This window comes from Hyaena hyaena, unplaced genomic scaffold, assembly GCF_003009895.1.
Source record: "Hyaena hyaena isolate Hyena2069 unplaced genomic scaffold, ASM300989v1 scaffold_177, whole genome shotgun sequence".
NCBI classification, from domain to species: Eukaryota; Metazoa; Chordata; class Mammalia; order Carnivora; family Hyaenidae; genus Hyaena; species Hyaena hyaena.
This window is the reverse complement of record NW_024080810.1, coordinates 2,101,233-2,117,695: the sequence shown is the minus strand read 5'-3', so window position 1 is coordinate 2,117,695 and position 16,463 is coordinate 2,101,233. Positions and strand designations below refer to the sequence as shown.

The 16,463-nt window shown below is 35.0% G+C and overlaps 1 protein-coding gene across 2 annotated transcripts in view; it reads left to right on the top strand.

Moving 5' to 3' along the window:
• Positions 1-16,463, top strand: part of RIPK2 (receptor interacting serine/threonine kinase 2) — a 29,576-nt gene that overhangs the window by 4,528 nt on the left and 8,585 nt on the right. For both annotated transcript variants that reach the window (XM_039240590.1, XM_039240589.1), the window contains exons 2-6: positions 469-622; positions 2,662-2,817; positions 10,203-10,360; positions 11,261-11,310; positions 12,477-12,638. In XM_039240590.1, coding sequence (XP_039096521.1) covers positions 469-622; positions 2,662-2,817; positions 10,203-10,360; positions 11,261-11,310; positions 12,477-12,638 — 680 coding nt within the window. The remainder of the gene's footprint in view (positions 1-468; positions 623-2,661; positions 2,818-10,202; positions 10,361-11,260; positions 11,311-12,476; positions 12,639-16,463) is intronic.

Below are 16,463 nucleotides of genomic sequence, written 5' to 3'. Positions count from 1 at the left end.
CTTAACCGACTAAGCCACCCAGGCGCCCCTTAAATGTATTGTTTAAATATCTGGAAAAAATTTACATGGTATGCAACCATAAAATTTAACATAGTATCCTAATCAAATGTAATATTCTAATACAACATAAACTTTAATTCAAACAGCAATCATGCTAATATAGATAGACATAAACTTACTAAAATATTGTGTCCTTTCCTTTCCTAGGAAAATATAATAATAACCTGTGCATAGCACTTTTTTTTCTCTCAGTGGCTTAGAGAACTTACTATGATCTCTAAATAGACCTGTGGAATATATAGGGCAGGTGTTATCTCTACTTTAAATATAAAGAAACAAAGGGACAGAGAAGTTGCATAATTTACATGAGGCCAATTAATGGAAAAAAATCTAGGTTTAATTAATATTATAGGTATGAGTATTGTGTATTTTTCATTACTTTGAAATAATTATGCATTCTTTCTTTAGTGAAAGAAATGATGTTTTAAGAGAAGCTGAAATTTTACACAAAGCTAGATTTAGCTACATTCTTCCAATTTTGGGAATTTGCAATGAGCCTGAATTTTTGGGAATAGTTACGGAATACATGCCAAATGGATCATTAAATGAACTCCTACATAGGGTAAGTATGCATTTTCACTAGCTATAATTCTGTTATTGAAGCTATCTTGTGTTTTGGATTTACATATGATCAGATTATTTGGAGATATATAGATTAATCAAAATAAGAGTAATGCAAAACATTTATAGTAGTAAAGTTACACAATTTATGGCTTCTTTTGTGTTGTTAAAAATATCATAGAGTCAGGCCATGCATTCTACAGGACTGGGGTTATTTTGCTTAGGATACTTTTTCTGAGGTTTAAACTGAATTCCAGTATCCACAGGTAATATATACAGAAATGGGAGTAGGAGAGAGAGGAGATAAATCCTGCACACTATATAATCTGCTAGGTAAACCAGATTGTATTTTATGTTAAAAACAATTTTAAGATTCAGATTATTAATAATACCAGCACATAAAGTTCTGAACAGGCCAAATAAATCTGTCTCTGATTACCAAATACATTAGTTTCCCAATACTAGACAATGGCATGAACCATTTACCTTTTTATCAAGGTACCAGTTACTCAGGTATTGATTGCAAATCCCATCAGTGAGCCAACTAGAGGGGCAGATCCTACCATAAGCAAATGTGTGGATCCTTATCTCACACTATATGTATTCATCTATTGTTGTTTGCTTGATCTTTTATTGTTAATATTATCTGCATGAAGCCTGCTTAACATTGCACCTCTCTCTCCCTCTGACCCTCTACCCTGCTCTCACCTTCTCTCTCTAAAAAACAAAACAAAACAAAAAAAATGAGTATAAGTATAAATTCTAATATTTTCTTCCCACACTCCAGTACACATTAGGTACTCTGGTACCCAAATTTGAAGCCCATTAGAAATTATAGAGCCTCGTTCAGGGGACTGCCAACTCCTAGAAGGAATCAAAACGTATAGAGTGAGTGCTCTTCTACCTTCGTCTCCATGATCAAAAATTTCCATATAATACTGTACTGCACAGAGGCCTCATTACTTCTTTGAACTACATAATTTTCAGAAAAAGAAAGTTACCTTTTTATAGATTAAAAGATTCAGTTACTCACTGAGATGGGGGTCTGTGTATACCAGAGAAAGTAATGTTTTATGTCTCTTTTGGTTTCTTGTGTTGTAGTATTAGGGTGGGATTTATCTTGAAAGTACTCTTCCCCCAACCTCAAAAAGGATTGTTGGAAAAAATCAAAATACAATGTAAACACCAAGTATTTTGAGCCTGTCAATAAGTGGATTAACCTGCAATGTTTAATCAGTGAGCTATAAGCTTACCCATTCGTAGAAAAGCGTATTAAGAACAGATTTGAACTTATATGAAAACCATACTTTTTCATGTCATTTAAAATGTACTCAGTAGCATGGTGCTTAATGATTCATTGTCAGATCTTCCCAAATTATCTAATTTTTCTGAGTATATTCATTCTCCTGGGAAGCTACACTAACATGTTCAAAAAGTTCAGATTAATATCACTTGTAAGTACTAGGAAATATAAAGTATTCTGTTTTAAATATATCTGTATTATATATGCTTAGAAATGAAGATGATCTTTGTCTCTTTCACAAAAGCAAAATGTACAAAGGCTAATTTTTCAAGTTAGAATACAAAAATTATGATAAGAAGCATGAGATATTAATGTGTAGTAAATATAATATGGTCAGAATTTTAATTGATGGAATGATACTTAAAGTATGGTTTCATATCAGTAGGAAAGTTAATATATAAATTTTGAATTAATGGTTTGTTAGGTACTAGAAAAAATTTTGTTTTTGTGTGTTTGTGTGGGTACAAAGAAGACCCTATACAAAGTAGTTATATTACCAACATAAGCCAAAAAGGAAATATCAGTACTATAAAGTCATTATTTTCTCTAAAAACTGAGAAAAATAAGATAATGTTAAATAATGTCAAATTGATACTATTATACTACGAAATAAAAATGAGCATATGTTTTGACCTTGCTTTATACTGTATTTCCACATGGAATATTTATTTTTCTAAGTGGAAATGTAATGAATATGGTCACTTATTTTGGTTTTGTTTATTTTCATATGTATGAAGAAAATGGAATATCCTGATGTTGCTTGGCCACTGAGATTTCGCATTCTGCATGAAATTGCACTGGGTGTAAACTACCTGCACAATATGACTCCTCCTCTACTTCATCATGACTTGAAGACTCAAAATATCTTATTGGATAATGAATTTCATGTTAAGGTAATTCGGGAAAAAGTTTATCTGCATCCTTGAATTTAATAGTTTTAAAGACATTTTAGGGTTGTTTTCCTCCTACCTAGCCGATTTAACATCTCTCACTTTTCCATAGCCTACAATTCTTTTCTTCAGGGCCGCTTCCTCCTGTTGCAGTGGCTTAGCTATTCCTAGATGCCAGAGATAGATAGAATTATGGCCCAAAACACAGTCATTATGTCCTTAATTCAGATTGTCACATAAACCTTTGTTTTCTTTTGATTTTGAAGTTCTTACAGATTCATGTGTGTAGTTCTGTGTCGCTTTATCACATGTGTGACCACCCTAACAATCAAGATACAGTACTGTTCTATCCCCACAAAGCTATCACTCCTGCTACCCCTTTATAGTCACACTCACTCCGCTCCACTACCCCTAACTACTGACAACCACTAATCTGTTTTCCATCTCTAGGATTTTGTCATTTCAAGAATGCTGTATAAATGGAATCCTGCAGTATGTGGTACTTTGAGATTGGCTTTGTTTATTTAGCATAACACCTTTGAGATCCATCCAAGTTGTTGCTTATATCAATAATTTGTTCTTTTTTATTGGGGAATGGTATTTCATGGTATGGGTATACCAAAGGTGTTCAACCATTTACCTGTTGAATTGTTACCTATTGAATGACATTTGTATTGTTTCCAGTTGTTGACAATTACAAGAAAACTCCTGTGAACAATTCCTGTGCAACTTTTTGAATGAACATAAATCTTCATTCTTCTAGATAAATGCCCAAGAGTGTACCTGCTTGTGGGGGGAGAGGGAGGTGTTTATTTTTTAGGAAACTACCAAACCGTTTTCCAGAAGGGCCATACATTCTACCCAGCAATGTATGATTGAACTAGCGTTTCCACATTCTCACCAGCATTTGGTATTGTCACAGTTTTTTTTAATTTTAGCATTGTAATAGGTATAGAGTGATAACTTATCCTAGTTTTTGTTTGCATTTTCCTGATGGTTAGTAATATTGAACACTTTCTCATTTACTTATTTGCTATCTATATATCCTTTTCAGTGAAATGTCTCTTCATGTCTTAAGCCCATTTTCTATTTGAATTTTTTGGCTTTTTATTCTTGGGTTTTGAGAGTTCTTTAGATTTTTTTAGAGAGGAGTCCTTTGTCAGATATGTAGTTTGCAAATATTTTCTCCCAGTTGGTTGTTCTTCTCATCCTTTTAACAGAGTCTTTCTCAAAGGAAAAGTTTTAATTTTGATGAAGTCCAGTTTATCAGTTTTTCCCCTTTATGACAATGCTTTTCTGTCATATCTAAGCAGCCTTCATCAAACCATAGATATTGAAGATTTCTCCTATGTTATCTTCTAAAATTTTTAGACTTTTATGCTTTATATTTAAATGTAGGACCTACTTTTAATTAATTTTTGTATAAAGCATAGGATTTAGGTGCAAGGCACCAGATGTAGTGATTTCATAGTTTACATCTAATGGATGACAGCAAATTATAAAGTAGTTACTAAGTAACTCATACTAAATTTAACTCTCTTTTTATTTTATTTTGCTACACCTCTTATAATAATATATAATTGATTATTGTAAATATCAAAAATGTTCAAAGAAAAATGTAACAGGGAAGTTGGAACAATGGGAAAATTAATACAAAAAGTGTGGGAAAAGTTAAATGAAAAACTAAACTTCTGTTAAAGGCACTTCCTCTCCCTAGAATAAAATGGGAGGGGAAAGGAAACAGAAGCAAGCTGCTGCCTCAGTATTAGTTAAAAAAAAGAAACTAATCTGTTACATCAGGTATAAAACTATGCAGGTGATGGTGGTGCCTTAATGGTCATCTAGTCCCCTGAACCCTCATTACGATAGTTCCCTGCCAAGACAAATATCCTGTGACAGGGAGTCTTAATATCCATACTTAAATGACTGTGACATTTTCTTATATGATCATTCAAAACACCTTCCCTTTGTTTCCATCCATTGGTCCTAGTTTTACTGTTTGTAATCACCTGAGTAAGTCCAATTCTACTTTCACATGACAGCCCTTTCAGTTTTTGAGGAAGGCTATAATCCCCATTCCCCTCACATACACTTCTGTTTTGTTCTTCTCCCTTCCTTAGTTCTTTCAACCAATTTCCTTATTACATGGGTTTAAGCACAGGTGTAACCAGATAATTCTGTGCTTAACTCTCAAATTTTTATCCTCACAAATAAAATTCCCCTGATGTGACCTGGTGAATGTACACTTAGATGGAAGTGCCATTTCCCAGGTCCCTAAATACTTAATACTTACTGATTCATCAGGTGTTTGGGTGTGGTCATATCAAAACATTTAAATTGGGCTTAGCATCAACAACAAGCCCTGAGAGATTCTTTTTTTCAGGTGTTGTTCCTTAAGCCACATCTCTTTATCCCATACTTTGCAGAATACTTCTTGAACATCATCAAATTTTATATTGTTAGATTTGAGTGGTTACTTCAGCCTCTTAAGATCTATTTCAGTGTTATTTTTGTAGTCCAAGGATTTTAACTGTGTTTCCCAGCTTTGTGTCATCCTCAGATTTAATTAGCCAGTTTTTGTATCTTTAAGTCATGATTAAATATTAACCAGTACAGAACTCAGATCAGAGCTGTACAATATGCTGCTAGGAATCACCCTCTAGGTCACTATAATCTTTAATTAGCACTTTTGGAGAATCATCATTACTTTTATTTGGAATACTTCTAAGAAAGCTGTTATATAGCCCATGTTTCTTCATTTTGTCCTTAAGAATATTATCAGAGTCCATAAATTGACTACTTTCCCAGGTATCCTCCTGGCTTATTCCCTCATCTTCTTCAGAGTGGCTTTCCCTGATAATGCATCCAATTCCTCTCTTTGTACCTTGATTTATGCTTCTTCATATTATTTTCATCATCTGTCATAATATTTTTATTAACATGTTTATTAACTATCTCCCCTAATTAGAATAGAAACTCCATGAGTACTGAATTTAGTCTCTTTTATTAACTGCCACCTGCTCAGTACATCACATTGAAGACTTTACCACGTATTTGTTGAATAAACAAATGAATGAATTCCAGATCTTCTCTATATACCAGACAGGCCTGATAACTTAATAGTCAAGTATGTTACTTTGAAATAACAAAATGTTTTATAATCAACGGTTTTAACATCTATTCTTTGACAGTCACACTACTGTCAAAAAACGAAATGAGGGTCACCTGGGCGGCTCAGCCAGTTAAGCATCCAACTTCAGCTCAGGTCATGATCTTACGTTTCATGAGTTCAAGCCGCGCATCGGGCTTAGTGCTGACAGCTCAGAGCCTGGAGCCTCCTTCAGATTCTGTGTCTCTCTCTCCCCTTTGCCCCTCCTACTCGTGCTCTGTCTCTCTCTCTCTCTCTCTCTCTCTCAAAAATAAATAAACATTTTAAAAAATTAATAAAAAAATAAAAGAAATGGGTCATTCTCTTATTCAGTAAATATTTATGGAGCAATGGTAGTAAGGCAGGCATTGTGCCAAGCACTGGAATATATCACATGAGATTTGAAATTGACCACTAGTCAATATAATTTGTTTTTCATGACTTCTTGCTGAGTCTTCCACTAATTGCTCATAATATATCCCTGTTATTAAATTTTCTAAATATTTTGAGCAAGGAGTAAGCATAGCCTCTACCAGTATGTAGATTTGCAAAATCAATACATTTTTTCCTTTTCAAAAGTCAGAATGACATTTACTTTTCTCATATCCTATACTATCTCTTTGTTCTGCCCTAAAAAGAACACTAATAGCATCATGGAGGTATTTGCAAGTATAGTAAAATCTTGGATTGCAGGTAACTTGTTCTGCGAGTGTACCACAAGATGAGCATACATTTCTAATAAATTTTAACTTGGTAAACAAACAATGTCTTGCAATACAAGTAATACATGACACTGAATGTCACATGATCACAACTGAGGCAATGGTTCTTGAAATTCGCTTTGGTATACAAGTGCTTTGGATTATAAGCATGTTTCCAGAACAAATTATGCTTACAAACCAAAGTTTTACTATTCTCAATAACCTGAAAGATACATAAAATAACCTGAGATTTGCACTTCTTGAACTTTTAAACATCCGTGGACTTGTGTTTCTTCATCTCAGTCTGGAAACTAAAGAGACAACAGAAGCAAAGTAATAGGTGATGATTTCTACTTTCTTCTTTTCACTGATCAATACAGTATCCTTCCTTGGTCTTTATTTGATATGAATAGAATTTAAAGTAGTTTGACTTTGTTTAGTTTTGTAATTTTTATTCATTTTAGTACATAGAGAGCTGTGACCTTTCTAATATAATTCTTATAAATTATTAGCATTCTTTAACATATATCCTATGTGTCTCTATTTTTTACGTTATAAATGTCAAAGTTCAGGGGCACCTGGGTGAGTCATTTGGTTGAGCATCCCACCCTTGGTTTTGGCTCAGGTCATGATCCCAGGGTTGTGGGATCAAGTCCCACATGGAGCTTCATGCTGAGCATGGAGCCTGCTTGATATTCTGTCTCTCTCCCTCTCTGTGCCCCCTCCCCTGCTCACTCGCTCTCTCCCTCTCTCTCTAAAATAAAAAAAAGTCAAAGTTCATCACTGACTCATGAAAAAGTAAGTTATTTAACCTACCTATCATCTTGGAAAAGCCTTTAAATGAAGTACAAAATATCTTTAAAAATACTTAATAAAATTAAATGGGAATTTACACCTTGCTAGCATTTTCTGAAGTAAGTTTTTTCGCTGACTAGAAACATGATATCTGAAAGTAATTTTGATCAACTGAGACTTTTCTGCTTTAAAAAGAATACATTAAGTTTGGTTATCTGTCTGTCAGGTGTTCGTTAGTGCACCTTAGATACAAATGAACCAGTGAAATGGCTAGGCCTCTTTGAAATGAAAATATTTAGATGTACCATACTTGCTTTCTCTGCTATTCTGTCAGTCCTATATAGAAAATGGAATACTTCAGGAGTAATCTTCAAAATGTTTTGCTGCTGCTGACTTTATAGTTTTATAGATATGGGTAGTATATGTAAATGAAAGTAGCTATTCTAGTAGGGTGGTAGGATTGTGGGTGATTTTTATGAGTAGTGTGTTTTAATTTCCTCTACATTTTAAAATCATCTTCTTAATTAAAAAGAAAGCCTTTAGCTTTGAAATGCATGTTAACATCTTGCATAGAATGGGGAAGTTCTTATCTTCTGTCTTCATGGCTGAATGATTGATTTATTAAGACCTTCAAGAAATCATGGACCTTTTATTCTTTCCCTCACATTATTCACTTTTTTCCTGTTGAAGATCCAGATTTATTGCATCATGCCTTTTGTAATGGTATTGTTTGTAATAGAGAAAGAGGAGAGGTACGGCTCCACATGAAAACCAAACTAAGCTCAGAGAAGGAGTTCTGGTTTAGGTTTTTAGGTCAGTTTAAAAACAGAAAGATGATGGGGCGCCTGGGTGGCTTAGTCGGTTAAGCGTCCGACTTTCGCTTAGGTCATGATCTCGCGGTTTGTGGGTTCGAGCCCCGCGTCGGGCTCTGTGCTGACTGCCAGCTCAGAGCCTGGAGCCTGTTTCAGTCTTTGACTCCCTCTCTCTCTGACCCTCCCCTGCTCACACTGTCTCTCTCTCTGCTAGAAATAAATAAAAACAGAAAGATGAAGATCTTAGGTGAGAAAGCACATAAGGAGGCAAACTCAGGAATACATTTTCTCTAATACTATGTTCAAAGCAACATTTAGCCCAAGAGTTTGCAAATTATGGCTCAGGTATAATGTGAGACCACATCTCAGATTTTTTTTTTTTTAGCATTTTTCACTTGTGACACTAAAATAAATTCTACTTATAGTAATGCTTATTACTCTAGCAAATGTTCAACTGGAGTGCTGTCTTTGCTTTTAGAAAGTAGGTGGAAAGAGCAGATTATATTGAAGAGAGATTATATTGAATAAGAGTGTTTTGTACACAAAACACTAATAATATTAACACATATGGATTCCTTATTATGTGCCAGATATTGTTCTGAGGGCTTTGCTTAGAATAAGGCATTTAATTTTCTCAAAACAACCCTGTGATATAGATAGTGTTGTTATCCGCACTGCACATGTGTGCAGATGGGTAATCTGAAAGTTCACACATAGTTAATTAACTGGTAGAATTGGAATATAAATCTGATCTAGGCTCCAGAACCCATGTTCTTAGCCACGTGGTATATTGACTTTCACAACCAATCCAACTTAGCTCGTCACATATTGGCACCATATTTTCTCTTGGTCTTTTCCATTTTTTTTTTCTTAGACTTACCCTTTTACTTTAATAATGTATGGAAAAATTCATATAGTCTGCCCCCTCCATTTTTAGTGTGGGGCCATATATTTTTTTAATATCTAATTTATCTAAACACTAAACAAATTGTTTCTTCTATTAAAACAAGTAAAAATTTAAGAGTTAATTGAAACACAAATGATGTGCTGGATAGAGCTCATTTCCCTCTGTAGATCCTAAATTATGTAGTGTGAAGGTTTAAGTAATTCAAACGAAACATTTATTTTTAAAAATCCTACTCCCTTTTGTCCATTAAATACTGTTTCTGTTCTTATATTTTGTCTTCCGGTTTTAAAAAATAAGGAAGTTATTTTTTGAAATAGAGAGTTATAAGGTTAACATCTGCACAAAATTTACAAGTGAAGCAAAACTGTAAAGGAATATCAAAAGCACAGAATGTCACTGATAATTCTTCAGGCAGTCCTTGTCATGGACATAAATATGGTTTCTATGCTAAGTAGACTGTTGCCAACAGTTGTGATTCTTTTAGCAGTAGGCATAATTCATAATAATGACCTATACTATATCGAAATTTTACTTCACAATTTAAGCTTACTGTTTTTAGGGCATTATAAATAAGAACATATGAACCTGAGTTCCAAACAATACCCAGCGGCAATCATATTAGATATTAATAGTTTAGGAGTTTTGTGGGGTGTAGGTGAATTTTGAAAGCACATGCTATAAAACTACTTGTCTCAAAAAGTAATGTTTGGTGTATATGCTCATTCAGAATTTAAGGCACAAAATACTCCTGCTTAATTTTTCAAAACTCATTCTCCACTTTAAAATCTGTGATACTATGCTGAACTTCAAATCAGTGTCTGTTGCTTCTAGAGTTATTAGGTTCAGCACTCTAGAATTTAATTAGTAAAGGAACTGACAGAATATATAGGAAAAAATATTAATTTAGAACATTTCCACAGGTCTCATATCTAAATACAATGAGTATAAACAAAGAGAGTCAATTCTTGTTTTTTTTTTTAAAGAAAAAAAATTTTAATTCAATTATTTACTCTTTTCCCTTACAGATTGCAGATTTTGGTTTATCAAAATGGCGTATGATGTCCCTCTCACAATCACGAAGCAGTAAATCTTCACCAGAAGGAGGGACAATTATCTATATGCCACCTGAGAACTATGAACCTGGACAAAAATCAAGGGCCAGTGTCAAGCATGATATATATAGGTATAATTTCCTACTTTTGCTCAGAGTTAACCTTGTTTAAAAATAAGATTAATCAGAATTTTGAAGCTACATTTAAAATGTGATTTTTATTCTTCTCTCATAAGTGTGGTAAAAATAGAGACCACAGTGATTAATATTTTTCAAATAAAAGATTCCTTGCTTTAGGCTACTTTTACATCCTTGAAAAAAATCTAAAGCATATTTTATTGTCCTATCAACTTATAAGATAGTACTCAAAGGGTTTTTTTTAAATCATATATGACATTGATGGAAGAGGGAGGGAAACAGTGTGGTCAACACTTAACACTACCAAAAAAGATAGTATTTAGACCAAAAAATGTCAATAGAATAGGACTACATGAGACCATCTTTTTTACTGCTGTTTATTTTGTGTGAATAATAGATTCATGTAATTAGAGGTCATTAAAGAATCATCCACAACAAATTATCCTTGCCTATAACTTCAAATTTTTATTAGAGTTATTTGCTAATTTTTTAAATTGGATTAATTTCCTTTCAAAACAAAACTATATATAAACATCATCTTGGTTGTGTATGGTGATTCTTTATAAAGCATTTCACTGCCTTGTCACTTCAAAAATGATATCTCCACAGTCGGCTTTTAAAATCAGTGCTATTTTAGGGGCGCCTGGGTGGCTTAGTCGGTTAAGCGTCCGACTTTCGCTTAGGTCATGATCTCGCGGTTCTTGGGTTCGAGCCCCGCGTCAGGCTCTGTGCTGACAGCTCAGAGCCTGGAGCCTGCTTTGGATACTGTGTCTCCTTCTCTCTCTGATCCTCCCTTGCTCACATTCTCTCTCTCTCTCTCTCTCTCTCTCTCAAAAATAAATAAAACATTTAAAAAATTTTGTAATGTACTGTATGTATATTTTTTTTAAACAGCTATGCGATTATTACATGGGAAGTCTTATCCAGAAAACAGCCTTTTGAAGGTAAGTGTAGTTTTTTTAAGTCTTTGAAATAATTTTTTTAATGTTTGTTTATTTTTGAGAGACAGTGTGAGTGGGGAAGGGGCAGAGAGAGGAAGACACAGAACTCGAAGCAGGCTCCAGGGTCTGAGCTGTTAGCACAGAGCCCAACACGGGGCTTGAATTTACAAACTGCAAGATCATCATCTGAGCTGAAGTCAGAGGCTTAATAGACTGAGACACCCAGGTGCCCCTCACTTCCTTATTCTAGATGACATCATGTCACTAGGCCACATTCAGAACTATCTAAATAAAGCCCATCTTATTTTGAATCTGCCTACCATTCATTTTGTGGAAAACATACTATCAAAACATAATAATTTATCAATTCTGAATCCACTATATCTTGGAAACTGTACCAGATTAAGGGTCAGGAAAATGTAGATTATAATTCTTGTTCTGACAGTAATGAGCTCTGTCATCACGTCACTAAATCTCATGAGTCCTCTTTTTTTTCCATTTGCAAAATGAAAACTTTGAATATTTAGTTTTAAGATTCATCCAGCTCTAAAACTCTTTGTTTGAAAATTTAATTTGTGCTTCTTCTGTAATAACCAACAATCATTGAAGAATAATTTTGAAGTTTCTGATAGCATTGTCCATTTCTTTATTTTGAGGTTTGTATGTGTCAGCTTGCTGTGTAACAACCTCAGAATCTCAGTAGCTTACAAAATAAACCTGTATTTCTCATTCACATTAGATGTGAGTGGCCATCCATGGCTATGCTAGGTTTCACTGAGTTCTACTTGAGCTGCACTGTATTCACATCCCATTGGCCAAATCAGATGCATGACCAAGCTTAAAATTAATAAGGTGAGGTGAGGCTATAGACTCCACAACAGGAGGCAGACAAATCTATCAATGGCTGGAATATATATTTGTGTGTGTGTGTGTGTGTGTATATATATATATAGAGAGATAGATAGATAGATAGATAGATAAATATATTTGTTTATATTATTATATTATTATATATAAATATATTATATATTTATAAATATATAAATATATATATTTTTCTTTAACAGAAAGGGAGGTAATGCATTATTCCCAAGAGTTTAAATTTCTCTCATTTATGTACTCTATTAGAAAATATATTTCTAATAAATGAAATATATTTGTTTTGACAGAAGTCACCAATCCTTTGCAGATCATGTATAGTGTGTCACAAGGACGTCGACCTGACACTAATGAAGAAAATTTACCGTTTGATATACCTCATCGAGCACTTATGATCTCTCTGATAGAAAGTGGATGGGCACAAAATCCAGATGAAAGGCCATCTTTCCTAAGTGAGTGTACAGTTTTAATTTGGACATTTGGAATTACAAAAACAGTGCCTATACTCTTGTTTCTCTTCAGATCTCATAAACATTTCACCTTTTACAAACATAGTGACTATACTATGACTAAAATATTCCTTGAAAAATTACACAAGTTAGATGACAAGCTTAAAGATTTTCTTTTAATTCAGTTGCTGTTTTTATTTTATGAGATGAGATTAGAGAGATAAGGAGAAGCCATTGGCTATCATCAAAAGGTTAGACATCTACTTCAAGTACAGTAGAACAGCATTAGTGTGTGTGTTGTATGGAAATGACATGATCTCATTTAAGTTTTGGAAAGATCACTCTTGTTGCTATGTGGAAAATTAAAGAAGGGCAGGAGTGGAAGCAAAGAGACCAACTAGCCCAACTAGTTCACTAATAAAGGTGGTAATCCTAGATAGAACAATTAGATAGAATTGAGATTTATTTTAGAGGTAGAATGGATCATCATGTAAATGTAAACATAGGAGAAAATTGTTACAACCTTATGTTAAGCAAAGAACTCTTTATATGATATCAAAAACAAGATTCATGAAAAAAATGATAATTGGACTTGGAAAAACTTGAAAATTTTTTGTACTTCAAAAGATGTGATTGGGGCGCTTGGGTGGCTTAGTCAGTTAAGCGTCCGACTTTCGCTTAGGTCATGATCTCACGGTTCATGGGTTCGAGCCCCGCGTCGGGCTCTGTGCTGACTACCAGCTCAGAGCCTGGAGCCTGTTTCAGAGTCTGTGACTCCTTCTCTCTCTGACCCTCCCCTGCTCACGCTGTCTCTCTCTCTCCTAGAAATAAATTAAAAAACAAACAAACAAATAAAAAATTTAAAAAAAAAAAGATGTGATTAAGTGAAAAATAAGCCACAGACTGGGAATCATCTTTTAACTATAAAAGCAATGAAATATATTTTTTATTCACAGTTTGTATTCAGTGCTCATCAGTACTATATTTAAAAAATCAGAAGTTTCTTGTAATAGATTCACATTTTATTTATTTCCCAGAGCTACGTGGGAGGGTATGTATCTCCCTTGTCCCCAGAGCTACTTCCAAATATTCATTTCTTTTCCATTGTCTAAAAATTCTAGCTCCTCTGAAGATCATACCATTAGGCAATACTTACTTTCCTACAGACTTCCTAGTTTTTCCCTATTGTTTTTTGGAGACTTTGACTTTTGGCTTAATGATTTCTCTATGCTGCATTTGTCAGTTACTTAAAGGAGCCCTCTGCACATCACAGAGCTGTCCCTCTGTATTACATCTCCCCTCTCTGGTACTGTGCTCTGAACTCTATCTGTCTCAGTCTACCCTGACACTCAGCCCCATCTCCTCAATTAAATTTCCACTCAGTTGAGAAGTGAGATCCTACCTTACTTCCTCTTTTATGCTGCAGCTAGAAATTCTCTCTAGACAGTAATCCCAGGCAGTCCTCAGGCTCACCTTTATTTGTTTCCCACCTCTCTGAGATCAATGTCCTTTGTTGCCCGTGACCTAATGTTTTAAAAACCACTGTTTCATGTATTTTGTCTGGTTTATTTATTTATTTATTTATTTTTTTGGTCATTTTAGTCAGGATGGTAAATCCCACCGGGGCTATCACTCCATCTTGGCCAGAAGTGGGAGTAAATTGGTTTCTCTAAATTAATGGCCAGAACTAGACACTAAACACTACTCAACAATTATGTTTCTCAAATACATCTCTACAATTCCATTCTCAAATAGATCAGCTGTTCTTTTTTTTTTTTTTTAATTTTTTTTTTTAATGTTTTATTTATTTCTAGGAGAGAAAGAGAGACAGCGTGAGCAGGGGAGGGTCAGAGAGAGAGGGAGTCACAGACTGAAACAGGCTCCAGGCTCTGAGCTGGCAGTCAGCACAGGGCCCGATGCGGGGCTCGAACCCACGAACCGCGAGATCATGACCTAAGCGAAAGTCGGACGCTCAACCGACTAAGCCACCCAGGCGCCCCAGATCAGCTGTTCTTAAGGGGTGGTACAAGGATCCCTGCAGTAGTTGGTTCCTGAGACTTTCACAAGGATTCACAACATCAAAGCTGTTTTCAAAATAATAAGTACTAAGATACTGTTTTCCCTTTTTATTCTCATTTCTCGTGAGTATATGGTGGATTTTTCCAGAGGCTAAATGAGGTATGATAGATTCACTGCTCCAGCAAATAATGGAATGTTTTCTCATATAATCTGATGTTTTAAAATTTTCTCAGTTATGAGGCGCCTGGGTGGCTCAGTCAGTTAAGCATCGGACTTCAGGTCAAGTCATGATCTCACGGTTTGTGGGTTCGAGCCCTGCGTCGGGCTCTGCTGACAGCTAGCTCAGAGCCTGGAGCCTGCTTCAGATTCTGTACCTCCCTCTCTCTGACCCTCCCCTGCTCACACTATCTCTCTCTCTCTCTCTCTCTCTCTCTCTCAGAAATAAACATTAAAAATTTTTTTTAAATTTTCTCAGTTATAATTTCTAATCTAATAAGTATCAATAGATATGACCCACATATACAAAAACTATTTGGGACACTCAATAATTTTGAGGAGTCCTGAGACTAAAAGTTTGAGATATGCAGTCTTATATCAGTGATTATCTTGTATTACTGTAGAAGACACTTAAGTCCCTTTTTTTTTTTATGTTTCCAAAGTGAAGATGAAATTCCAATTCAATCCCCAAAAAAAGAGAGTATAGGAAGAATATTTCTAGCTTCTGTGTGCCCCTCAGTAGTCTTCCTCAGACTTTAACTTATTTGTTAATTTTGGAGAAAAACTGAGCATGCTTACCTGGTCCCTTCTCAGTTTTTTTCCTTCTTTTAGAAGTCAGCCTGTCTAAAGGATGCATACATTTTCTGCTCCCCCATGTGGAAGTAGATGAGGCCTGTGGCTGAGTAAAGCTGTGAACTCTTTTCAAGCCCATTGGCTACAGATCTAAAGGTAATTTCTCTATTTATCTTTATTGGTCATAAAGGTGATACTTTGGTCATCATTTATCATTTTTCTTTGACTTTTCTTGATAGATTCTGAGCTTAGGAAAGGAAGACAAGGTTAATACCTTAGCCTCTCTTTTTAAACTTTTTTTAATTTTAGAGAGAATGTGCAAGTGGAGAGGGGCAGAAGGAGAGAGAGAGAGAGAGAGAGAGAGGTCTTAAGCAGGCTCCACAGTCAGCATGGAGCCCTATGCCCAATGTTCCATCCCACGACCCTGGGATCATGAGCTGAACCAAAATCAAGAGTGGGACACTGAACCGACTGAGCCCCCTAGGCACCCCCACAGCATCCCTTCTTAAACCTCCTTCATCCCATGCTCTGTTTTTCCTTTGAGCAGATCACCTGTTCTCAAACTGCACTAAGAAATAGAAACCATAAGAGAGTACTGCCTCATACAAGTAGTCCTAGTTCTACTACCAGATCCACAAATTTAGTTGTACTTGTGTCCATCTTTCTTGCCTTATCTCTTTTCTGGTGGAAAAAAGTACCCATAAACTTACACCAAATGTAAACATACCACTTATGCCCTGGATGCAAGTCTGAAGCCCCCTCCAGCTTCTAGTCCTTATATTCTGTTTCTGTTCTTGCATTGCCAATCTCAGCCTGTTTGCTGGGTCGTTCAGCTGTCATACAGATATATTCCATTATTATCTCCTGCCTTTATATAGGAAAAGAATCTTAACTCCATATCATCCTTCAGAATCACCTCACTTTTCTGTCCCCATTCAAGTCTAGATACCTTGTAGGAATTATCCATGCTTGTTTTCTCTGCTTTCTAATTCAGTTTTTAACAAACTTACATCAGTCTTT